The following is a 24,370-nucleotide window of genomic DNA, read 5'->3' on the forward strand; positions in this document are numbered from 1 at the left end:
TTTCTCTTCAGTGGTAAAACGCACCGACTCTGGTCCCAGTAGCTGCGTTGAAAATGAAATAAAGATTGCTCCTAAAATATGAACAGTTCACCTGCTGTGGCCTGACCCTGCAACTTACCCTCTCAGTGGCCTAGTGGTAGACTTTCCACCCAGGGACTGGGAGATAAGAGTTCAAATCCCAGTCAGGTTTTACCAAAGACTTAAAAAATGGGACTATATGCCTCCCTGCTTGACACTCAGCATTAAAGGGTTAGATTGGGGGGTTCATCCATCCATCCATCCATCGGGGGCAGCATGCAGGGAGGCCTAAACTTTCCTCTCCCCAGCCACTTGGGCCAGCTCTTCCGGGGGAATCCCAAGGCGTTCCGTGGCCAGGTGAGAGACATAGTCCCTCCAACGTGTCCTGGGTCTCCCTTTAGGTCTTCTCCCGGTTGGACGTGCCCGGAAAACCTCACCAGGGAGGCATCCAGGAGGCATCCTGACCAGACGCCCGAGCCACCTCAACTGGCTCCTCTCGATGTGGAGGAGCAGCGGATCTACTCCGAGCCCCTCCTGGATCCCCTATCTCTAAGGGAGGGCCCAGCCACTCTGTGGAGAAAATTCATTTCGGCCGCTTGTATCGGTGATCTCGTTCTTTCGGTCACTATCCTAAGCTCATGACCATAGGTGAGGGTAGGAACGTAGATCAACCGGTAAATTGAGAGCTTTGCCTTCTGACTCAGCTCTCTCTTCACCAAGAAAGACCGGTACAAGACCCGCATCACTGCAGATGCAGCACCTTACTCAGTGGCCTAGTGGTAGAGTGTCCGCCCTGAGACTGGGAGATCAGGGGTTCGATTCGTGGTCGGGTCATACCAAAGACTTTGAAAAAATGGGACCCAATTAGAGCTGAAACGATTCCTCGAGGACCTCGAATAATTCGAGTACAAAAAATCCTCGAGTCAAATTCTCTGCCTCGAGGATTCGTTTAATTCATATTTAATTAATTCATGGCTTTGCAATCGCCCGGGGTCATGTTTCACCCGGACCGAAATAAGTGACGCACATGCCCACTGGACTGAATGCACACGCGAGTAGCGAATATAACTTAACTTTCTCTTAAGCCATGGCGGACAACGTAGACCCCGGTGGAGGGCGAAAAAGACAGAAAATGTCAAAGGTGTGGGAGCATTTTTCACGTCGTAAGGTGGAAAACGTAGTCCAGTATAAATACTGTAAAATGGATTTAGCCTAGCACAACACCACATCCTCCGTGCTGCAGCACCTGTAAATGTCTCTTCTGCAAGCGGACTCGGAGCCTCTACAAGATAATGCATTTTAGCCTGTATTTCTATATATTCTGCGGACTCTGCGACTTTTTCGTTTGTAGCACTCAGTTTCAGCTCACACCGTACGTCTGCTAGCAACACGTCGGACTTAAAATGTGCTAAAAAATAGCAGTTTTTACACAACACGTCGGACTTTTTATTGTGTTATTGACGTCTGTTGTCCCTCGGGGTTTCTGCAGGAGGACACGGGTATTTATGAGTGGCGGAGGAAAACGAAAGAAAGTAAATAAATGTTTTGTGATCAGTATAATTTGACAAAACCACAGCAAACATGCTTTTGGCAATCCTTGTTAGTGTGAGAAAAAAGTGTGGAAATTAAAACGGACGTGTGTTAATAGGGAAACAGCCGGCGAGCTGTTTGCGCCGTGAGCGGTTCTGGTTCTGTTTGGGCCGCAGCCGCTCGCAGCGTTATCCTCCTAGTTTCTGTCTGGCTTGCAGGCTAGCAGATTCTCGCACGAGGGGAAAATCGGCTCAGGTTGTGCACAGGCATTTGTTTACTGTGAAGTAAAGTTGAAGTGCTGAAGTTTTGCAAACTAATTTTGAATAAAACTTGAAGAATAACTGGCAATTGCTTGCTCATTTTAAGAGGTCTTTCATAATTATAACATGCTATTTGATATCAAATCAAATCACTTTTATTGTCACGTCACATGTGCAGGTACACTGGTACAGTACATGCGAGTGAAATTCTTGTGTGCGAGCTTCACAGCAACAGAGTTGTGCAAAAATACAGTAATGTAAAAACAAGTAAAATATAAAAATGGCTAATCTAAGTATACAAATTAATAAAGTAAACAATAAGATAAGAGATATAAAATGTACAGAGGTTGGTATGTGCAAAACAGTGGCATTAATGTACAGTAGGGAGCGTGTAATGTTGGAACTTGGTGGAGCTCGCGACGAGGCAGCCATACTCGGCGCCATCTTGGCTCATCAATATATGATATAATGGTTTACAAACACAAAAGGGTAATTTATTAGAGTACTCGATTAATCGAAAAAAAGATTCGATAGAGTACTCGATTACAAAAATATTCGATAGCTGCAGCCCTAGACCCAATGCCTCCCTGCTTGACACTCAGCATTAAGGGTTGGATTGGGGGGTTAAACCACCAAATAGTTCCCGAGCGCGGCTGTGTCTGCAGCTCACCACTCCCCCAGGGGATGGGTCAAATGCGGAGAACAAATTTCGCACACACACCTGTGTGTGTGACAACTAATGGGACTTGAACTTTAACAATCCACCTATCAATCTCACACTGCAGTTTTCCCTCACTTGTGAACAAGACTCCAAGGTACTTAAACTCCTCCACTTGAGGCAGGACCTCATCCCTGACCATTATTATTCTGAGCTACTACAGCAATCAATTTCCCTCTGGGATTAATAAAGTATTTTTGAATTGAATTGAGAAGGAATTTTACCATTCTTCGACTCAAGACCATGGTCACGGATTTAGAGGTGCTGATTCTCATCCCAGCTGCTTCACACTTGGCTGCAAACTGGGTAGAGAGACTGGGTAGGCCTATCAGGATCTGCTCTGGTGTGGTTCTCCTCTTATCTCTCTGAGCGCTCCTTTTCTGTGGCCGTCTCCAAGTTTAGGTCCTCCACCACCTCTCTTACCCATGGTGTCCCACAAGGTTCTGTGCTGGGGCCTCTGCTCTTCCTCCTCTATCTGCTTCCTCTTCAGCACATCCTGAGCTCCTTCAAAGGAATCTCCTACCATCTTTATGCAGATGACATCCATCTGTACATCTCCTTTAAGCCCCATGAGATGTCTAAGCTGCAGCTGTTATACACCTGCTTAGACTCTATCAAAACCTGGATGGCTGGGAGCTTTCTTCAGCTGAATGAAGATAAGACTGAGATCCTCATCTGTGCCCCAGACAAGCTGGTTCCCAAAGTCAGAGACTCTCTTGGTCAGCTTGCTTCCCACACCAAACCCTCTGTCAGGAATCTTGGCGTGACCTTTGACCCAGCTCTCACCCTGGATTCTCATGTCAGTTCTCTTGTTCGCTCTTCCTTCTTCCATCTCAGGAACATTGCTAAGCTGAGTCCCGTTCTGTCTCGCTTTGAACTTGAGACAGTTATCCACACCTTCATCTCCTCACGCTTAGACTACTGTAACTCTCTTTTCACGTGTCTGAGCAGAACCTCCCTGAACCATCTACAGATGGTTCAGAATGCCTGTGCTCGGCTTCTGACCAAGTCCTCCAAACACACCCACATCACCCCGCTTCTCCTCCAGCTTCATTGGCTGCCAGTCAACTTCAGGGTTCATTTCAAGATCCTGGTTCTGGTCTATAGGGCCGTACATGGACAATCATCATCTTACATTGGTGATCTTCTTAGTCCCTACAGCCCCAGCAGGTCCCTGAGGTCCAGTGATCAAAGCCTACTGGTTGTGCAGCACCAGGCTAAAGACCAAAGGTGACAGATCATTTGCTGCTGTGGCCCCCAGACTCTGGAACTCTCTCCCCCTGAGCCTGAGATCAGTGGACTCAGTGGTCTCCTTTAAAAAGCAGCTGAAGACTCACTTGTTCAAGCTGGCTTTTGGATGACCTTCTTCACCACTCTCTCTTTTTTCTGCTCTCCCCACCTATTCCAGCTTCCTCAGGATCCACTGATTTCCCTCTTTCCTATTCACTCTCTCTCTTTCTTAACATTTTTTTATCACAATTGTCAATTTTTTGCTCATTTTTAATATATTTTTAACTATTTTCTAAATTCTTTTTTATATTTTTACACTTTAATTTTGTGAAGCACCTCGTGATTTTTATCTTGAGAGGCGCTATAGAAATGATATTTTCTTCTTCTTCATCTTCTTCTTCTTCAAACTGCTCCAGATTGGGAGGTTAAACCACCAAATAGTTCCTGAGCACAGCCACTACTGCAGCTCACTGCTCCCCATGGGCTAGGTCAACACCAGTGTGTGAGGACTAATGGGACTTTTGACTTTTCCTCCTGGCCCTCACAGACATAAAGGTGTGGTTCACTGACAAGCCATTTTGTAATGATTATTTCCGATTATAATGGGTCACTTTGAGTTTGTCATGCAGGCTGAACATGAAACAAGTCTCTACACCTATCTCCTGCAATAGTGTCTGATAGAAAATAGACGGTGAGACTCTAGGATTAGAAAAGCCTGACAGATCTAGCAGATTCAAGCAGTTGCCTCGACTCACCCACATTGGCTCGCAACGGGGAAGGCTGTTGTTGTTTAAGCATCTAGAAACAGTAGAGAACGTCTCGGCTAGCAGAAGCTAACTGTTAGCGTTAGAAACTCAACCACACAGTAGAACTCCTTCAGGCTTGTGTTATTTGTGGGGATAAAACATCAACGTGGCTGAGCAGTGTCACACTGTTGTTAGCCAATCAGAGATGTCCAAATATCAGGAAAAAAGGCTCCAAATCCTGCCGTGTTTCCCCCCTAATATGGCTAGCAAGGAATTCATTTCTACCAGAGATCACTGCAAATGTATAGATTAAACGAGTTTCCCACACCTAGCCAAACTGCTTGTATGTAATCTAATCTCTTATGGAATGGCTGCAGAGGCGATTGTCATGAAGTTTTGGACTTTTGCCTCAGACAAACGACGTCTCTGAGCTGTTTTGATGTTGTTCTAGTTCCAACGAACTTTATTCACTTTGGACTTAATTAGAAAACATTTTAAAGCTAGGTGAGAAGACATCCCAGACTAACAACTGCCCAGCTTTGTTTAGTTTTATCTGTCTGTTTGGACATGTCCAGAGGAGAGACAATGATGACATAGGTAGAAGGCTGCTGAGGTTGGAGTCACCAGGCAGGAGGCTGAGAGGAAGACCAACAAGGAGATTTATGGATGTGATGAAAGAGGACAAGACTTTAGTTAGTGTGAGGTTAGAGGATGCAGGAGATGGGACTAAATGGAGACAGATGATTGGTTGTGGAGACTCCTGAAGGGAAGAGCCGAAAAGATAAAAGGAATCTTTTACAGCTATTCTCTAGACCGGTGCACCTGGTAGATGTCAGAAGAAAGGTTCTGAAATGAAGTAGATCTGAGCAAAGTGAGTCACAATTCTCCAGATATCATGTTGAGTTTGCAAACTGATTTCTGCAACACGGAGTAATCTCCACGAATAACTGTTTTACGATCGTTACCTCCGCTCAAGACTCCATGAAGGAAACCATGTTGACGGCTTTGATTTGTGTTTCTCCTCAGTGGACTTTGGTGTGAGCGCTCAGCTGGACAGGACCGTAGGTCGGAGGAACACTTTCATCGGGACGCCGTACTGGATGGCTCCAGAGGTGATCGCCTGTGATGAAAATCCTGATGCCACCTACGACTACAGGGTGAGGACAGTGGCTGGGTTATAGACATCTTCCTTTGTAGCCCTGTTGTAAATACACAACTCGTGTGTGTGTGTGTGTGTCTTTCAGAGTGACTTGTGGTCTTGTGGGATCACAGCCATTGAGATGGCTGAGGGAGCTCCTCGTGAGTACACAGCTGTCATAATTCATTTTAAAGGCTATTAGGGTTTAGCGAACAGGCTTTCCGTTTCCTGTGATATTTTGGTTTCCATATGGGCTCAGGTCCTGGGTATTATTTATCACCTCAAAAATAAATTAGACATATGTTTTGGCTAAAAAGGTTTTTACCCTCTCAGACAAAATAAGTTTTGATAAAAGGATGAACAACTAAGTCCTTCAGGGGTACTTCTGAGTTAAAAAATGCTCATGAAATACGTATGTGGAGTAACCAGGTAGGCAGGTTTTAATGTTGCAAATCTGCGACGGCTGCCTCCAGAGGGCTACGAGATTTTGGTGACAGCAGATTGTTGAAAAAGTGTGTTTTGCACAAACTATTAGTTGAATCTGCCATTTATGAGCATGTTTTTAGCTTGTAAGTGGAAATGAACCTACAAACATGCTGGTTTCTGTTTCTCTGCAGCCCTGTGTGACATGCATCCAATGAGAGCTCTCTTCCTCATTCCCAGGAACCCCCCACCTCGACTTAAGTCCAAAAAATGGTGCAGTAACGTTTTCCACTTTTTCCGTTTCCACCTAAAACTTCTCCAGTTACACCTCAGAGTGAATGTTTCACATCCCAACTCTAAATGCTAACAGGTCCAAGAAGTTCTTCAGCTTCATCGAGGGCTGTTTGGTGAAGAACTACACCCAGCGTCCACCCACCGAGCAACTCCTGAAACACCCCTTCATTCGGGACCAGCCCAACGAGAGGCAGGTCCGGATCCAGCTGAAAGACCACATTGACAGAACCAAGAAGAAGAGGGGAGAGAAAGGTTGGTCATGAAGGGTCCCTCACTGATGGCGCGCTTCCGTTTTCTAATCATGTTGTGTTTGTTGTTGTTTTCCATAGACGAGACAGAATATGAATACAGTGGCAGTGAAGAAGAGGAGGAAGAAGCATCTGAGCAAGAAGGAGAACCAAGGTGATAAACCTTGTTCCATTTTGAACACCGACTACAGCAACAAACCGTTGGAATTGACTTATTTGATATTTACGGGCACTTTTCCTACCATGGTTTATTAGAGTGGTTGTGGATGAAAACGATGATTAGAGCTGGAGGTGGTGGAATCCCGGGAAAAAGCTTAGAAACTCGAGCATTTATGTGAAAATACTGGAACTTGCCCTGATTTTGGAATGTCTTAAAATTGCAAGATAAAAGAAAACATATATTTGATTTAAACTTGCATTAACAAGGGTAAAATGTGCATAAAACCGTCAGTATCAAAGTCTTAGGTTTTGCCTAAACTAATTCATTTGAAACTGCTTCTGTACAACGATGTGAGTTAAAAAGATGCACGAGTATAAAAAGGCTCTAAAAGGTAAAACAATGTAAGAAATGTTTTGTGAAATCATCACTAAACAGGTGAATGTCTCATAACCACGTTGGAAGGAAAGCTACACTAAAGCATATTTCCATCTCAGCCGGCTGGTAGCTTATTAGTTTTCTCCTTTTAAAAAAGCCAAAGACGGACATTGTCATTGTTTGCAATCCATAATTGCTTTCTGTTTCCAGAGCCAATCATATTTGAGCTCACAGGGTTGCCAAGTCTGCGGGCATGTGTAATACGACATCGGCCAGCAAAGAGCAGTAGAAGTGACCCAGAAGTTATTTCTTGTACCCCTAAGAAGTAGGGGTTGTATGAACTAGTCGACTTTGACGGCTCTGTAGTGACTTTTTATGCCTGTCATCGACTAGTCGCTGTCACGTGATAATGACTGACAAGATGCAGTCCTCGGATAAGACAGCAGGTGATGAGCCCCTGCGTCGGGAGGCGGAGGCAACGCGCTGTGCCAGAGCGTCGACACCGGCGGTAAAGCGGACATTTAACCAAACTGTGACCTTTTCCCTCTTGCAATTTTACCTTCCCCTCACCCCCCATCCTAATCTTAACCAGTTTGCGCATGCAAAGCTCTGATCGTTAACGCGCTCCAGACATCTGCGTCCTGAGCACTGCCAAATCAGGTGTCACCACCTCAAAAACAAATTGAACACGCGATCGTTCATGTCGGCTTATTTCCTTTCATGTTTTCTGTCTGTTATTTGTGCCTGATGCGTTTCGCTGCTGCGGAGCGAGGCTCTTCACCTGTTTTGTTCTCTGGTGACGCACCCCCAAAATTCCACTATCTCCACTCCGCTCCGGCACGAACTCCGCAGCAAAAACGGTCCCGTTGTAGTCGGCCGGCGAGCAGCGGCGCTCCGCTGTTTTTGCGGTCGGTAGATCTTTTAGAACTGCAGTTCAAAGGTAACTCATGAGGTGAATATATATGAACCCAGGTAGCAGTTTTTCTTTAGGATTGAGAGGAGATGCAGGAAGATAATAAACAGGCAGGACAGAAAAATAGTCAAATAAAAACAAGTTAGTTTTTGTACCTGGTGGTTGCAACAAACAGACACGATTGAAAGTAATCAGAAGTGAGGAACAGAAAATGAAATAATTATTTTAATGTTTAGAGCAGCAGAAAATGCTGCAGGCGCATCAGTGAGTTTGCGGCTGCAGCGCAGGGGGAGGTGGGAGAGGGCTGAAGTAGGATGCAGAAACTACCGCTGTTAAAAGAGATGTGTTAACTTAGAAAATGTGGGCGCAGTTTTAATTGTCAAAAACTCCAGCGAACCTAGGACTCTAGAAGGCGCTATATCAAATACAGGCCATTTACCATCTAACAATGCAAACGAAGAATTTTAAAAAATGGGTCGGCTCTAAAAAATATCCCATGTTACTTTTTCAATTACCAACAGTGAAATGTAGCTTACTGTGTATGACTCATCTTCACATGTCATCTAGAATCCTCTAATGCTAACTGGCAACAGCCAACGGTAGTGAGAGAGTCACTCATTTGTTTTGATACTTGGACTGCAGTACCCAAATTTGACCACAGGGTGTCAATCTTACTTCATTCAAACTAAAGGGATGAGCCAGTGTTTTTAGATGAAGGAACTATAAATCTGATCATTTAGCTCTCTGTTATAACTAACTCTTCACTCTTTAGCTCCATAGTCAACGTGCCCGGGGAGTCGACTTTGCGTCGTGACTTCATCCGGCTGCAGCAGGAGAACAAGGAGCGCTCGGAGGCCCTGCGTCGCCAACAGCTCCTTCAGGAGCAGCAGCTCCGTGAGCAGGAGGAGTACAAGCGCCAGCTGCTGGCAGAGAGGCAGAAGCGAATCGAGCAACAGAAGGAGCAGCGGAGGAGGTTAGAGGAGGTGAGCTCATGCACCATCTGATGTACATCAGGAGAAATGTCATTTTTTCCCTCTAATATTAAGTTTAAATGAGAAATGAATGCCCAGAAATCCTGATTTTTGTATAATAAATACCAGTTTCTTCCCTTTAGTAAAGGAATGACGGGTTAGGGCTGAAATAAAGTCACATGGTCCCATACCTAAATTATGTATTAGTTCCAGCATCACGGGATATTGCTGAAAGTTTGAACATGCAGAGAAAAGCTTGAATATTTAATAAACTTTATGTATGCATGTTTTAGAAGCAGGTCAAACTCCCTGAGAATCTCTGAGACACTCCTGCAAACTACAAACTCATGTTTGGTGGGTTTTCTCACTAGTTTCTGTGCATGATAATGCAGGACTCCTTTTTGGCCCTTTACAGCAGCCGTACAGTTCTGTTACCGTCCTGCGCAGAGAAAGCTAGATCACTTAGCTCGCTGTGGGAGGAGAGCTGCAGTGAGTCTTCCCAGGAGCAGAGGAGGTTGCCGAGAAGTCACAAAAGTCATCCAGGAAAAGTCTAGTTTTGCAGCTGCTGCTTTATTGTCAGATTGCAAGAAAAGTACTGCAGCAACATGTTTAAAGCCTCAAAGTTTAAGCTCCTGCAGCAGCAGACTCAGAAGAGAGCGTGGTGTTCGGGTTATGGTGGGCATCTTGGGAGGAGGAAGACACAAATCCATGAGACGACAGGATCTGTGTGACCTCCTGTGTTCCGCTTCAGCAACAACGGCGTGAGCGTGAGATGAGGAGGCAGCAGGAACGCGAGCAGCGCCGGCGTGAGCAGGAGGAGAAAAGACGCGTGGAGGAGATGGAGCGGCGGCGCAAAGAGGAGGAGGAGCGCCGGCGGGCGGAGGAAGAGAAGAGGAGGGCCGACAGGGAGCAGGTACTAAAACAAACAGGAAAGGAAGACAAAATCGTCAAGATGAGCAATTTTTACTGAAACTTTGTGTTAAGATACCGAAACAAAACACCTAAGATGTGAAACATAATTGATTTTACTTCATGCACTTTTGCATGCATGAAACAATATTTGGACCCCTGCAGATCCACATAGGTTTTGTCTCTTGCATCATGTTTATGCTGGAAATGTACCACCACTTGACCCAAAATGATCTAAAAGCCATGTTGTGGGACCTCCTAGCGCTATTTTAGAAGTCATCCCCACCTAAACGGCTCAGGATCTAAACTGTACCTGACATCAGTTGTGTTTGGTTGACAGGAGTATATCCGCCGCCAGCTGGAGGAGGAGCAGAGGCACTTGGAGATCCTCCAACAGCAGCTCCTCCATGAACAGGCCATGCTGCTGGTGAGGGTTTTCTGCCCCGATGTGTCCAGTTTTCTTCTTCATAACAGTATAAACTACTTCCCTTAATGATGTTTCCATCAGTCATTCCAAGTGGAAATGTTTTAAGTTTACACAGCTCCTTTTATTGGTGCTTCATGAGTCCTTCTTTGCTCCTGAGTTAGTTTAGAATCAGGTTTCTGGGATTTCCTCCGGCTCTTAGAGGTCCGAGGGGAGCCATCACCAGCTGAGGTCCAAACATGAAGTTTTCTCAGGGTTTTCAGGGGAAGTCAGGATGTTTACAGGTCCCTCAGTGAGGCTGATGTCATCATCAGGAAACCAGTCATCCAACAGGAAGAGAGGGGTTCCTATTCCTGCTCAGGTCCCACAGATTTGTTCAGTTACTTAACATTTTCACTCCAAAAGGATGTGTTTCTCTGGGTGTTTAGAAGATTCTCAGAGAATTAAAGGATGTGACCTCTTCCACCTTCATATAGGAGTCAAAACATCATCTCTGCTCCAAAGGGGTTAGGAATAATAAACTATACATCAGCCTCTGTAAGTTTATATGTTTTAGAAATAAGCAGCTATGTTAGTTTGTGGTTGTTCATCCACCACCACATTAGAAACACATTTAAGCTAGTTTCAATCTAAATTTCCTGTGAGGGGTGGGTGATGTGATGCTATTAGATCGTGCTGCTCATTGGGCCTGAAAGATCTACTCTATCTTTTTAGGGCTTTGCATTTATAAAGGTGATGGTTTGGTTGCGTTGTTATGTATAAAAGAAACCAACGTAAACTTGTGATGACTTTAGGATATTGTGATACTTTTGCCCTACCGCCCACCTCTGTGTCCGGCTGGTAGACATGAAAGTAAATAGAAGTGTTGTAGAGGTCACACCCAATGTTCTGGTACAACTCAGGAGTACAAATGGCGAGAGCTTGAAGAGCAGCGGCAAGCCCAGAAGCTCCAGAGACAGCTGCAGCAGGAGCAGGCCTATCTGCTGTCTCTACAGCAGAACCAGGACCAGAACCAGAACCAGAACATGGACAGTAGCAAAGCAACCCAACAGCAGAGCACTAACCCCTCACAGAACCTGGAAGCAGAGAAGACAAAGCCTCTGCAGACTGCTAACCCAGACACATCAAAACAGCCTCTGGGTGGCGACTCTGAGAAGGTCCGACACAGCCCGGTTTCCAGCCTGGGAAAAAGTCCAGAACCTGAGCAGCCTGTGACTGACCTCCAAGGCTCTGCACCTGAATCTGAGTCGGTCCGAGAGGTGAACGTAATGTTGTCGCTCTGGCTGTAGGATGCCTCTGTGCTTGTGTGATCTCACTGCTTTGGTTCTGCTGTGCTGACATGGTGATGGCTAACTGATGTTTTGGACTCTTGATAGTTGACTAGAACCTTTTCTACAACTCACAGACCCGACCGTTTAACAGACCCTGTAGGTACTTCGCTGCAGTGATAGCAGGCCAACAGCTAAGGGCTTCCATCGGGTTTCTGTGTGTCTGACTCTTTCTGTTTCTACTTTCTCCAACTGTTAGCACCAGTCACGGCATCACACACTCAGCTTAAAGTAAACCAGCTTTGTGTTTGAAGTTCAAATCTTGTGGCAGTTTTCAAAGTATCATGAAATATAACTGTTGAATTAAAAAAAAATAAAATATATATATATATAACAATGCTAAAGACTAATCTTTGCAGTCTCTCTCTCTCTCCGAAATGCATGACACTCCTGCTAGTCGTGGTTCTGTTGTCCCTCTGGCACAAATACAAAAATAATCTGGTGAAAATAACATGGCTGCTCTTGATGAGATGCCCTTCTGATGTGCCTGTACCACGTTGTTTACTTATATTTTTTTCTTTTTGTTTGGGGAAAACTAACAAATCCTACCATGCCAACGCTTCTGTCCTCATTGTCCTCTTAATGTCCTGGCAGACACTGATCTGGACTAGCCGCTAACGCTCCTCTCTGTTTGCCCTCATCAGGCTGATGAACGGTATCGGAAGAACATCCAGGGTTCTCCGCAGTCCGCTCAGACCAAACCACAGCAGCCTCCAGTGCCGCCGCGCTCTGAGTCCTCACACCCCAATGGGAACTCGGCATCTGAGGCTCCTGCCATGCAACGACCTGTAGAACCACAGGTAACAACCAGAACCTGCTCCTCTGGTCATCTCTAGTCTCTCTGCTGGCTTATTGTGTAACGGGGTTGTGGGGTACAACAAAGTTAAAACTCTAAGGCAGCTCATAATTGATGATTTTTGTAGACATTTGGGAACGTGGACAGCCGAATAATTCAACATGATGCAAGAATTCCTGTGAGAGGAAAATCTTTGGAAAGCCACGAGTCATTATTTGCACCTATCAGAGAAGTTAGATGAATTTAATGTGCATTTTTAGTATTTTCCAACATTTTTTAGTTTTGTCTGAATCAAATTAAATTAAACAAACTATTGTTCTTCTTAAAGAAGACTTGTTGTGCAGAACTCACCTTTTGCATCCTTTTGTGCTGCCAAGTCAGTCTCTACTGCCTCTGTAAAAAACCCTCTATCCATTTTTCCGTCAGTGTTTGGTTTTAGGAATTATATGCCTAAAATAAAAATTCCCCATTTGTGATGTCACAGTCAGGGAGAGTAGAATAGAACCACCTCACTGGTGCAAGAGAGAGCTGCTGCTGGAGGAGCAGCGGCTCTACTCTGAGCCCCTCCCAGATAACTGAGCTTCTCAGCTTATAGCAGCCACTCTGGGGATGAATGGGTGTGGCCAGCTCCAGCTTGTTTTTTTTTTTTGACTCATTCACTGCCAGCTGTTTCCTGATCAGAAAAGCCCTTCACTGTCAGCGTTTTTCAGCGTCTTTACTGTTTTTTTTAGAGTCGCAGAACGTTGCGCGCTAGGATGATGTCAACGCCAAAACTAACAAAACAAAGAGTAGACTCACCTCTTACATCAGGAACAATCCGCGCATTTTGAGCATTATCTGTAATTTCATAATCCGTTGTCGAATTGTGATCGGCAAAAGCCTGATTTTTCCGAGAAATACACCAACCGTGTGGAGACCATATGTTCCATCACGTTACAAACCACTGAGGAGGTCAGAGCAATAGGCCTATAAGAATCCGGGGCTCCAGGGGGCTTCCCCGGGTAAAGGAAAGGCACAATCACAGAATGTCGCCATTCTGCGGGCAACAGTCCAGACTCCCAAACTGCATTAATCAAGGATAGGGCCTCTTCAAGGAAGAGATCATGCACATGTTGGAACAGCGGATAGCCCAGACCATCCCTTCCTGGACTAGTATCGTGTCCAAAACGCACAGCAGCCATCCAATGACAAAAAAAGGTTCAAGTCCTTCGGGCCTTCCCCATCTTCCCACAAATCACCAGCAAAACCACTCAGTGACCCTTGTCTAAAAACAAGGCCATCATCCAAGATATTCGCCAAACTGTGAACCCTCTGAAACTGTGCAACCAGCACTTCAGCCTTCTCCTTATCCCTCACTGCCCCCCCCCCCCCCCCCCCCCCCATATCAAGCACAGGAAGTCCATGCCGCACCCCAGCCCCAGACATTCTGCAGACCATACCCCACAATGACCGCACAGATGTAAGGGGCCCCAGCCCACTACAGAAGTCCCGCCAACCAGCCCTCTTCGCGTCCTTCACAACCCTTCGAGCCTCTGCCCTCAACCTCTTGAACTTAACTGCGTTAGCTTCCACTGGGTGTTTCCTAAGCAACGTGTAGGCCCTATTCCTATCCTGAATAGCCAGACTACAAGCCTCTGACCACCACGGGATCATAGAATGACCAGCAGGTGCTCACTTCCTGGCAATATGGACCTCTGCCACCGACCGCACGCAAACAGAAACAGCAGTATACCAGTCATCGATGTTGTCTCCCCCTCTCAGCCGACAGTCGGCATCCTCCAAATCCCGTTCATATGAGGGCCAACATGCTCGTTTATAATTTAACCCAAGGGTAATCGAGCCAGACCCCTCCACCACACCCCTAACAAAGATGCTCAGCACAGGACAATGATCACTCCCCATAGCAAGTTGGCTGCCATCATTCAATACCACCAACCCAGACTCATCCAACATATCCTCCAACACCCTGCCATTTGCACCAGTATGACAAGCCCCCACAACTCACTATGTGCATTAAAGTCCCCCCACCCACAAAGCCGGTTCTTAGCGGTTCCCCTACTCTCCACCTGCAAAGCAGCCCCTTCACCACCACCTGACTTCCGACCCATGTCCCACCGAAAAGTTTGAACAGGAGCAGAATCGGAACACCGAGGTACTGGACCTGTACAGGCCGTCGGCCGGCACTCCAGACGCCCCTCCTGGCCAAACCAAGCCACCAAACTGAGAACCGAAATGCGAGCCAAGCATTCCTAGCGCCTTCACCGTTTTCGTGTGGACAGTTATTTTCACTTGTTGCATTAATTAAACACGGAGGTGGATACACTGCGACCTAGTGGCGAGTCACTGCACTGGGAACACAATCGCCATGCATTATGGGAAATGTAGTTTATAGTCAATGTGTGCTTTGAAGCAGCATAGACTTAATTTAAGGCACTTGAATCTCTCGCGGGCCTTGTGTCTGACACGTGTCCTAACACATGGATTTTCAGCTTCCTGATCATGTGACGTGTGACGTATGCAGATGAAGATCGGCTTTAGCGCTGCGATGTTTGTTCTCACTGTGCGGGGGCTCGTTCCGACGTCCACACAGTAAAAAAAAAAAAAAAAAAAGAGGACTTTAGTCGTCAGTGGCAGTGAATGAGTTAAGTGACAGAGCCCTGAAACAGCTCATTCTGGATGTTTGTGAACCTGTCAAAAATGAAACTACTGATATAGCTTAATGTGAGAGGGATTTACTTCATAAACATGTTTTGTATTGACCATAGAACTATCATAACTGCTAGAAATCCGTCATAATTTGTCCCCTTTAACCTAAAAGACATTTTATTTTTGGAAGGTTATCAGAACTGAACATCCGACCCTGTATCGTTCTGGCTTGTGTCATCATTATTTATAATTATCTGAAATGTTTTCAGCAGTGGGCTGCGCAGTGGCGCTGTGGTTAGAACTGTTACCTTGCAGCAAGGAGGTCCTGGGTTCGCTTCCCAGCCTGGGGTCTTTCTGCATGGAGTTAGCATGTTCTCCCTGTGCATGCGTGGGTTCTGGCTTCCTCCCACAGTCCAAAAACATGACTGTTAGGTTGACTGGTCTGTCTAAATTGTCCTGAGGTGTGTGTGTGTGTGTGTGTGTGTGTGTGTGTGTGTGTGTGTGTGTGTGTGTGTGTGTGTGTGTGTGATTGGTTGTCCTGTGTGTCTCTGTGTTGCCCTGCGATGGACTGGCTCTCTGTCCAGGGTGTACCCTGCCTAATTGCCCCCTGGGGGAGTTCAGACAATGGATGGATGGTTTTCAGCAGCCTAAAGGAGTTGATTTACCACCAGATCTGGTAAATCTAACATGGTGTGGTTTGACTCCAAAGCAGCTCGATCTGTGTGAAGCCTGACCTTCCATCCTTGTTGAATCTTGTTTCTTCACCAAGTTTCTCTCTTTCAGATGATTCCAAAACCGCAATTTATGTGTCACCTGACATGTTGTTTATTTATTTTTACTGATCCCACATCTCTGTAGTTTACAGACTGTGGTGTAAACGCACTAGGAAGTTATTAAATCCTCAAACCAATTTATTTATTTTATTTCATACTGAAGCATTCATGGCCACAAGCATGAGAATTGTTTAACACGAGCATTTTCATCCAAATCAAGTTTTATTTAGCAACCATAAAAACAACACATTTTTATCTAAATATTCGATAGCTAGTTAAGCTGATGCACGTTGGATGAAGGGGAGCTGTTTGTATAAAAAAGAAAACCCCCAGGTCTGCTTGCTTTTCTATCTGGATCTAAAATCATGAGTTCTCCATCACCTATGCTGGTAAATCAACACAGCCTTTAATGCTGCTCCTAGAGATTAAAACTGAACCGACTGGTTTGGATTTGAGAATATTTCCCTGGTATTGATGTATTAAATCACTGTGATCTGGTGATTCAAAGCATCTATAATTCACAGGAACCCAGTCAGACTCGCACGCAGCACAATGACTCAGGCTTTAATAGTCACATCTCAGCGAGGGATTGAACCCGCTTTGCATGAATAATCATAGTTCATTAACATCAGCCTGTTGTGAACATGTTGCAGATTAAATCTTACAGAAGCTGTTCAGTAGCTGGCTAAAATGAGTCACGTATGATGACGTCATCCGTTATGGAAGCATGATGTTTAAACTCAAGAATCGTTGAATAAATAATGCGATTATTTTATTTTAGTTTAATTCCATTCATGAGAGCCTCTGATTAATTCAATCGAAAATATCTTTAGGTTTCAGTTAATAAATTAGGTTTACAGATGACTGGATGTTATCCGGACCTGAGTCAGAAGTGGGTGTCTCGTCCTTACTGTGTGTGTGTGTGTGTGTGTGTGTGTGTGTGTGTGTGTGTGTGTGTGTGTGTGTGTGTGTGTGTGTGTGTGTGTACATGTTTGCTTGCATGGTAATCCATTTTAATGCTTTGATTTTATTTCCCAACTCATCCTCCTGCCTGTTACTAACAAGGAGTGTTCCTGACTCTTAGAACTGGAGCAGGTTTTCCCACATTCCTCTGTGGGAGATGTTTTCTCATTTTTAAGCAGATAATTTTATTCACGTGCATTATAATTACAGTATAATAATAATAATAATAATAATAAAATGTGTAAGCTTTTATTTCTTGTCTTGTTACATCATGAACATGAGATGTCTTTAGGGGCTTTGGAGTTTTATTCTTGAACAGCACCTAATCCAGCATCTGATATATCTCTTTGATTGTAATCAGCTGTTCCAGTGAGGCTCTTATTTCCTATCTAGAGTGGTATATTTTATTAGTTGAATGCACTGTAGTTTGATTGATTCTTGACACACTTTTGAGTTGCTTCCAGAGAAGCTTTAACCACAGATGACCAAGTCTACAGATCTTTATCTGAACTGAGAGGACATATCCCCGAATAACCCTGAAATCTTCTTACAGACAGGCTGAAAACGATAATATCCGTTCAGCCAGAATGCAGCAGCAGCAGGAGGAGGTTAAATCAACTGACACAGGTTAAATCGATACCTCATTTCTTCTAAGAGCTCAGTATTAAATCTATCATTTCATTGACGTGTCAAATTTCTGTCGTTGCCAACTACAGGGGGTGAGTTAGGAGTATGCATGAAATCATTTTTGGTAAAAAACCAAAAAGTGTCAGCAAAGAGAAGTTAAACGACCATTAGAAAAACCACAAACTAAAACAAAACAGTCAATGGTCCCTCTCTGCTGTGCTTCAGCTCTGCCTCTGTGGTTTACTCGCATCTTAACATGACTCATCTCATATTGAAGTTTATGTCAGTGTGCCTCAACTCTTTTGAAATATCAGCTGAGTTTAGCTCCAATCTCAAGCCCCTAAAGGAACCTCACATCCCCCGTCCCTGTTTGAGTTAACTGCATGCAGACTGACCTTTGCTGCTCCGTGTGTTCTGTCTTGTTGTCTGAAAGGTGCGTTCCCTTCTGGCTGCTCTAAAGAGCAGCAGCAGTGTGGCCTCACCAAACTCACCTGCTCCACCTGCTGTGTCCCGTTCACACTCCTACAGCGAGCCGCTCGCTGCTAGCTTTGAAAATCTTCACCTGCACAAAAGCCACGAATCCCACCACCATCATCACCATCATCACCACCACCCTCCACCCTCATCATCGTCTGCACGTACAGACCCACAAACCCGCCCCCAGTCCAGACTTTTACCCAATGAGAAGGCTCCTTCAGAAGAGGCTCCGCCCAGGGTAAGAAGGACAGAGCTCTTGTTTCTGCCCACACGTGAAGGATGGAGGATTACCAAGAATAAAAAAAAAAAACTACTTTTGTTCACCGAGTCACTTAATCATCAACAAGCAGGACTGCTGCCAAACCATATCATGTTACCAGATCCTGTAAATAACACCACTCCATAGTGTTTGAACCTAAACTCATCAGCTAACACGAGTTCTGTGCATGGTGGTTTTAGGCTAAGCTTTGGATGTTACAAACTACCAATGGCTGTTTCAAACTCGTGCTTTACTCACCGAGAGGAAAACTTGTCTCTAAGTGTGACTACTGGGTGTCTAGATTGGGTCTGAAAGCCTCCTACCGGTTGAAAGCAGAAATACAAATGTCGCAAACAACCCTGCAGCAGCCTGCTAGCGCTAACAGTGAGCTAATGCTAACACGAGGCAACCTGATACTAAATAAGCCACGAAGTAAAAAGATCCACACTGTTGGACTAAAGGTATTATCACCTACAAGTCAAATAACAACAAAGCCAGGTCACCATCAGCCCACAATTTAGTAGCCTACATTAGCTCCTTCAAATAGTGTAGCTCTTTTTTTCACCTGTCTTACTTTACTTCCAGGGTCTGCCATTATGCCAACAAAAAAGCTAAATCCTTCTTCTCTTGGAATTCATTGACGGTCGCCAAACAGAAAAAGCTAGCTGCTAGCCTTTACACATTGCAAATTACATAAAGCAGGCAGAAACCTCCCACTAGTGTATCTGCACGAACCACAAAACTGTTACGTGCATTTTCTGGTCAGCAGAGAGCTACAGAGTGCTGTCTAGTGTGGAGTTTCTGGCTCAAGAACCCCTGAAACCAGAGCAACAGCTAGCCTTTTTAACTTACTCGCTTCCTGCTGATTCACACTCTTCCATGCAGAGTAAGTATCTATGTGCTGGTTACTGTTTTTATCATAAAAGGTTCCCGTCAGGACTACATCAAGGTCTCCAGTGTTGACAAAGCGAGACTCACCTCATCACCATGGCAACGCCTCACACAGCAGAGATGTGGGGCACCGAAACGCTGCCAGGTAAACGGAGTAGTGGGAGTTCCCTTTTAGTTTCTCTGCTTCTGATCGACACTGTTAGCGAGCGCCTTCTCCAGTTTCACTCCTCTTAGGACTTAAATATTTTTCTCTCCAACAAAATTAAACCAATAAACACAAAATGTTTAATAAAATGCCGATATCTCTGTAGCCAGAGTATAAAAGCAGCTTTTTCTCTTTCTTTTCCATTTGGAGAATTAAAATTGGTTAAATTGGTAAAATTGGTGAGTTCTTTGATTGTGGTGTCTGTTGCCTGCAGTTCAGCAGAGCCTCGGCTCCTGTGGGAACGAGTTGAGAAACTGGTTCCCAAAACCAACAGTAATAGCAGCAGTGGAGGCTCCAGTTCCTCCAGCAGCTCCAGTAACTCCAGCTCTCAGCCCAGTTCTCACTGCGGGTCTGGAGAGCGGTTCAGGGTCCGCTGTGAGTCCACGCACACTTTGCGTTATAGATGAGCACACACACACACATTTGTATTTGTAGATGTTTTCCTCCCAGTTTAATTCTAGAGTAAACTGACATTACCACCTCCACCTTCTTCAGCTTCTTCCAAAATGGAGGGCTCGCCCCTCCAGCGACCAGAGAACGCTGGGAAAAAACCCGAGGAGAGGAAGGACTTGGTCAGGCCAAACACACCAGCGGTGAGAGTTGCCTCAAAGCTGAAAGCAGGTCCTGTAGTCCTCCGGCTGGTGTAGACATAGATCTAGATCTGCGTGGGGTTGGTGTGTGTGCAGATTTAGAGTGGCACTAAAACGACTTCCCCTCCTTTTTCTGATTTTCTGGACTGTGTCATGTGACCTGCGGTCAGACTTTGACGAACTGATGGTTCTACCTCTGAACCGAGCTTCCTGGCTGATTGATTCTCTTTGTTGTTGGTTCCTCTGGTTCTGGCTGTGCCGCTGTCATATTAACACACCTTTTCTAACACTGATGAACACATTTCTCCTCCACCTTTGCAGCTTTAACTTGTTTCATCATCTGATAATCCACTAACCTTCCCTCCAGCAGCCTGAAGAGCATCAGCTGTTTCTCTCTACACTGTTTGGCTTTGCTCCTCCCATGTTGGCTTCTGGCATACCTCTATAACCACTTCCTCCCCAGCAGCACTCTGTTTCCTGCTTTATTAAAGACAATTTATTTATTTATTTTGAAAATATAACATCTTTGCTAACAACTTGCATAAAAACACCCACAGATTAAAATCACTGGTCCAAAGCTCCAGCAGGTGGGAGAATAAGTGAATTCAGAGAGATAAAACCGAGTTTTACCTCATGATCCTCAGGACCTGACCGCTTTGGCCAAGGAGCTGCGTGCAGTAGATGACGTTCGTCCCCAGAATAAGGTGACCGATTACTCATCCACCAGTGATGACTCTGACACCACGGATGAGGATGATGATGAAGAGGTGGACCAGGAGGCGGGTGAAGAGTCGACATCTGGACCGGAGGACTCCAAAGCTGTGTATGTATCACTCACTCAAGGTGAAGCGATCCCAGCACCGACCCCTAGTTGGTCCCTGAGGATGGAAACACTTAGATCAGGAGCAGGAGGTGGCAATGCCACATTTGCACAACTCAATACAAAACACTCTTCAGCATGAATGGGTCATTTTAGCAGGAAAACTGGATTGTCTTTGTTTAGTTTTTAAGTCAAAATGGATCTCTACACTATAGAGCTGCTTCCACGCTCACTATTATCAGATGAACACCAGCTAACCATGTCCTTCTCCGTCTCTTCCCTTCTGCAGTTCTTCTAAGCTGAGTAATGGAGAGACAGAGTCGGTGAAAACCATGATCGTTCACGATGAGGGCGAGAACGACGCGGGGACAACTCCGTGCAAAGACAGCACGCTGGTTGTCAGACAGGTACTGGTCAGAAGTGAATGTAAAGGAAAACAGCTGCACACCTTTTGTTCTCCCATCAGTGTTCATTTGTTTGTTCACGTCCCAAGTGTTTGTTTATTTTTTCGTTTTGCTCTTCCTCACCATGATGGATGGATCAGCTTTTTCACAGGCTTCAATTACAAACTCACACGGGAAAATTTGGTTTAACGGTTCCAGCAAAATGTCTAACAGCATCATCTAAGCACATAGTTACAAACTAACCGGAGTTTTCTTTGCACCTGTAGAATAGCCGCTGTAGTTCACCCTTTGCTCTAGCTAACACTTTCCCTTTCCCTGAACTCATCAGGAGCACATGTAGACCCTCAGTCTACCCCTCTTTCTACTTCCAGAGTGCAGGTGACAACAGAAAGCGTGCGGCGCCCCCTCCGGGCCAAACGCAAACCCTCAGTCTGCTTGCAGGCTTTGCCCCGAGTCCTGGTTCGGTGTCTGGGCAGAGCCTCATCCACCACACCCCCAGCCCCCACCACAACCACCATCGTCATCACCACCACCATCACCCTACACAGCACCCGGACCGGAACGGCTTTGCTGGCCGCATCCATCACCTCCCAGACTTGATCCAGCAGAGCCACCATTCCTCCCCCTCCCCATCATCCTCTGCATCCAGCTCCCCTTCCTCCTCCAGCCTTGCCAGTCCCTCCACCATGTCCCCCCAGAGTCCCCTGGAAAAGCTCGGCATCCTCACAGAGGTATGTCCTCCAGCTTCAACATGACAGCTACGAAAAAAGCAGAGAACTCAAAAGTTTGTTAGCCAGCCTGACACTTTAGTGAGTAGGGCACCCTCTACTGACCATTGTTCGTATCCTCTAGAGAGATCGAGGCGTGCATCATTTACAGTGTGAATGTATCTTAGACTTATTGTAATAAGCTTATTGATCAGGTGAATTTAAAATGTATAATAAAAAGCAGGTTTTACAGGCATTACAGTAAACTTCCTGTGAATCTCATTATGAACCTTGATGTTTCCTAAAAAAAACTGATGTTCTCACATTCCCCAGACAATAGGTCATAACACACAGGGCAGTTAGGAGCAATGGCAAGTATGATTTCTGTGAGAATACTTATTTTTTAGATATATTAATACTTTTTCCTACCTGTATTGTTTATTTATTTATTTATTTTTGTTATTTTGATCAACTACATTCATGTGTTTTTTTTACCATCCCCACACTGTTTTGGCCCTTTTTTGTTATTATCTGTTTGCCCTTTGATTGGCTGTTTTTTGTGTTTGCATGAAACAGAAAAGCCACTCAGTTTGCCTGCTTTATGTTAGCCAACCGCCATCGATGCTGCGGGTGTTTTTGTGTTGTCCCGTCACCGTTCACTCTTCTTCTCTCTTCTTGCAGAGTCAGTCTAGTAACAACATGCAGAAACACAAGTCTTCTTCCTCCTTCACTCCATTCATCGACCCGCGCCTCCTCCAAGTTTCTCCATCCACCGGCAGCGCCCTCAATAATGTCGGTAGGTCTCTGCGTGGCTTAATGAGCTTTTTATAGAACACACAGAACCTTGTTGTTAAGTTTTATCAAAGCCAGGAAAAGGCTGTGAGTAAAGCTATTTAAGCATCAAACTAAAATGTTAGGGAGAGGCATAAGAATGTCTAGATTCTCTCCTGGTTTTTCCACCAAGACCCCAGATTTGATCACCAATGCAGAGCTGAAATCACTAAGGCCTGGTTCACATGGCAAGATTTAAAAATAGTCAGACATGAGAAACCCCAAAATCGTCCGTTAAAAATCAGATATACCAGTGTTGGTTCCACAGTGTGTGGCGTAAAGACAGCACATGACACATGAACCTATTTCACTCATGAACATTCCCTGGTCAGGTGGGAAATATCGCAAAACCTCTTGAGATCGAACGTGACTGTGATGTAAACAAACATGGCAGACAAGGAAGATTGACCTTGTTCTGTGTGGCGTCCTTCTGTCAGCTGACATTTCTGATTGGCTACATGTGACATTCAACAGGCTAGACGCTTCTTTATCCACTATAAATGGTCCGATATCAGGCTAAGACTGTTCAATAGATTTAGTATCCCGAACCAAGGGGTCATGATGCACCTCTGTCCAGATTATTCAACACACCATACACAGCAGGAATATCCAATAAGATTGTCTTTAGAGCCATTATTGTGATCGGACGCATCCTTGAGATTATCGGAAGGGGAGAGTCGGGGAAAAAATGGGCTCAATAATCTTTCCATGTGAACTGGACATTAGATGCTTTGTAAACAACACAAAGGCATTATTGTCCTGAGATGTCATCTCTGTTCATACAGGTGAAGCTAAAAGAGCCACCTGATTAAGATAAACTAGAGTATCTGTAATCAGAATACAATCAGAGGACCTTTTAGTAGCAAATCAGTCTCACTACTACTTTGGTTTCCTCTGAGGAGGTCAAAGTCAGGGCTTCCTCCCCCATAATCAGCATGGTCACTGCTTCAGACGCTCTAAAATCAGAAACTGGTGCTTGCTCTAAAGCAATCACATCTAGATATAATCTGTTTTTGTGGACTTTCTGCCCTGCAGAGGTAACAGACTTTGTTACGATACATTCTTATCAAAATAGCCCTTCTGTTCCTTCATCCTCATCCCTCTGTAATCAGGCCCAAACATTAAGGACTCCAGAATGCTGAACCATTACCTCGTCTGGTGCAGCTGCTGACCTCAGGACACCAGATGTTTCACTGTAGGAAATAAAAAGCCGTCCACATTTCCCCCTTTTTACAATTTTAAAGACTTCCACACATTTGTAACAAAGATGATTAAATACTATGACTGAGAGGAACAGAGAACCATCCATGCTTTACACTTGGCCTTTAATCATTAAGCACCATCTCACTGGCTGTTGAGAGCTTTCCAGATGTTCATCTGACCATCAGTCTCATTATTACACACCCGTGAGGAACATTCAGGCATGTTTCTAATGCCGACTGTCTGACTGACCCTCACCCTGCCCGGTAAACTCTACATCCTTCATCATCCTACCTAAGCCCTTCCCTTTGACCTTTTAGGCTACGCCAACGATGCCCGGCTGGCCGAGGCGCTGAGAGCAGACGCGTCCCGAAAAGGCTCTGTGGTCAACGTAAACCCCGTCAACACTCGGCCTCAGAGTGACACGCCAGAGATCCGCAAGTACAAGAAGAGGTTCAACTCTGAGATCCTGTGTGCTGCTCTCTGGGGTGAGCGC

The 24,370-nt window shown here is 45.2% G+C and overlaps 1 protein-coding gene across 8 annotated transcripts in view; it reads left to right on the forward strand.

Moving 5' to 3' along the window:
* map4k4 (mitogen-activated protein kinase kinase kinase kinase 4) overlaps positions 1 to 24,370 on the forward strand; it is a 111,623-nt gene that overhangs the window by 74,909 nt on the left and 12,344 nt on the right. The window contains exons 1-20 of one of the 8 annotated variants that reach the window (XM_054746628.2): positions 1,025 to 1,159; positions 5,529 to 5,659; positions 5,747 to 5,801; positions 6,258 to 6,336; positions 6,434 to 6,609; positions 6,687 to 6,759; positions 8,826 to 9,036; positions 9,776 to 9,937; positions 10,274 to 10,360; positions 11,260 to 11,616; positions 12,330 to 12,485; positions 17,924 to 18,205; positions 19,153 to 19,262; positions 19,537 to 19,697; positions 19,818 to 19,915; positions 20,557 to 20,735; positions 21,022 to 21,139; positions 21,508 to 21,867; positions 22,525 to 22,639; positions 24,195 to 24,362. In XM_054746628.2, coding sequence (XP_054602603.1) covers positions 5,603 to 5,659; positions 5,747 to 5,801; positions 6,258 to 6,336; positions 6,434 to 6,609; positions 6,687 to 6,759; positions 8,826 to 9,036; positions 9,776 to 9,937; positions 10,274 to 10,360; positions 11,260 to 11,616; positions 12,330 to 12,485; positions 17,924 to 18,205; positions 19,153 to 19,262; positions 19,537 to 19,697; positions 19,818 to 19,915; positions 20,557 to 20,735; positions 21,022 to 21,139; positions 21,508 to 21,867; positions 22,525 to 22,639; positions 24,195 to 24,362 — 3,004 coding nt within the window. In that variant the 5' untranslated portion in view covers positions 1,025 to 1,159; positions 5,529 to 5,602. Of the gene's footprint in view, positions 1 to 1,024; positions 1,160 to 5,528; positions 5,660 to 5,746; positions 5,802 to 6,257; positions 6,337 to 6,433; positions 6,610 to 6,686; positions 6,760 to 8,825; positions 9,037 to 9,775; positions 9,938 to 10,273; positions 10,361 to 11,259; positions 11,617 to 12,329; positions 12,486 to 17,923; positions 18,206 to 19,152; positions 19,263 to 19,536; positions 19,698 to 19,817; positions 19,916 to 20,556; positions 20,736 to 21,021; positions 21,140 to 21,507; positions 21,868 to 22,524; positions 22,640 to 24,194; positions 24,363 to 24,370 lie in introns of those variants that run through there. The other 7 variants (XM_015965883.3, XM_015965886.3, XM_015965884.3 and 4 more) reach the window with 7 other exon arrangements.

Source organism: Nothobranchius furzeri, chromosome 14 (genome assembly GCF_043380555.1).
Source record: "Nothobranchius furzeri strain GRZ-AD chromosome 14, NfurGRZ-RIMD1, whole genome shotgun sequence".
In the NCBI taxonomy this organism is placed as follows: Eukaryota; Metazoa; Chordata; class Actinopteri; order Cyprinodontiformes; family Nothobranchiidae; genus Nothobranchius; species Nothobranchius furzeri.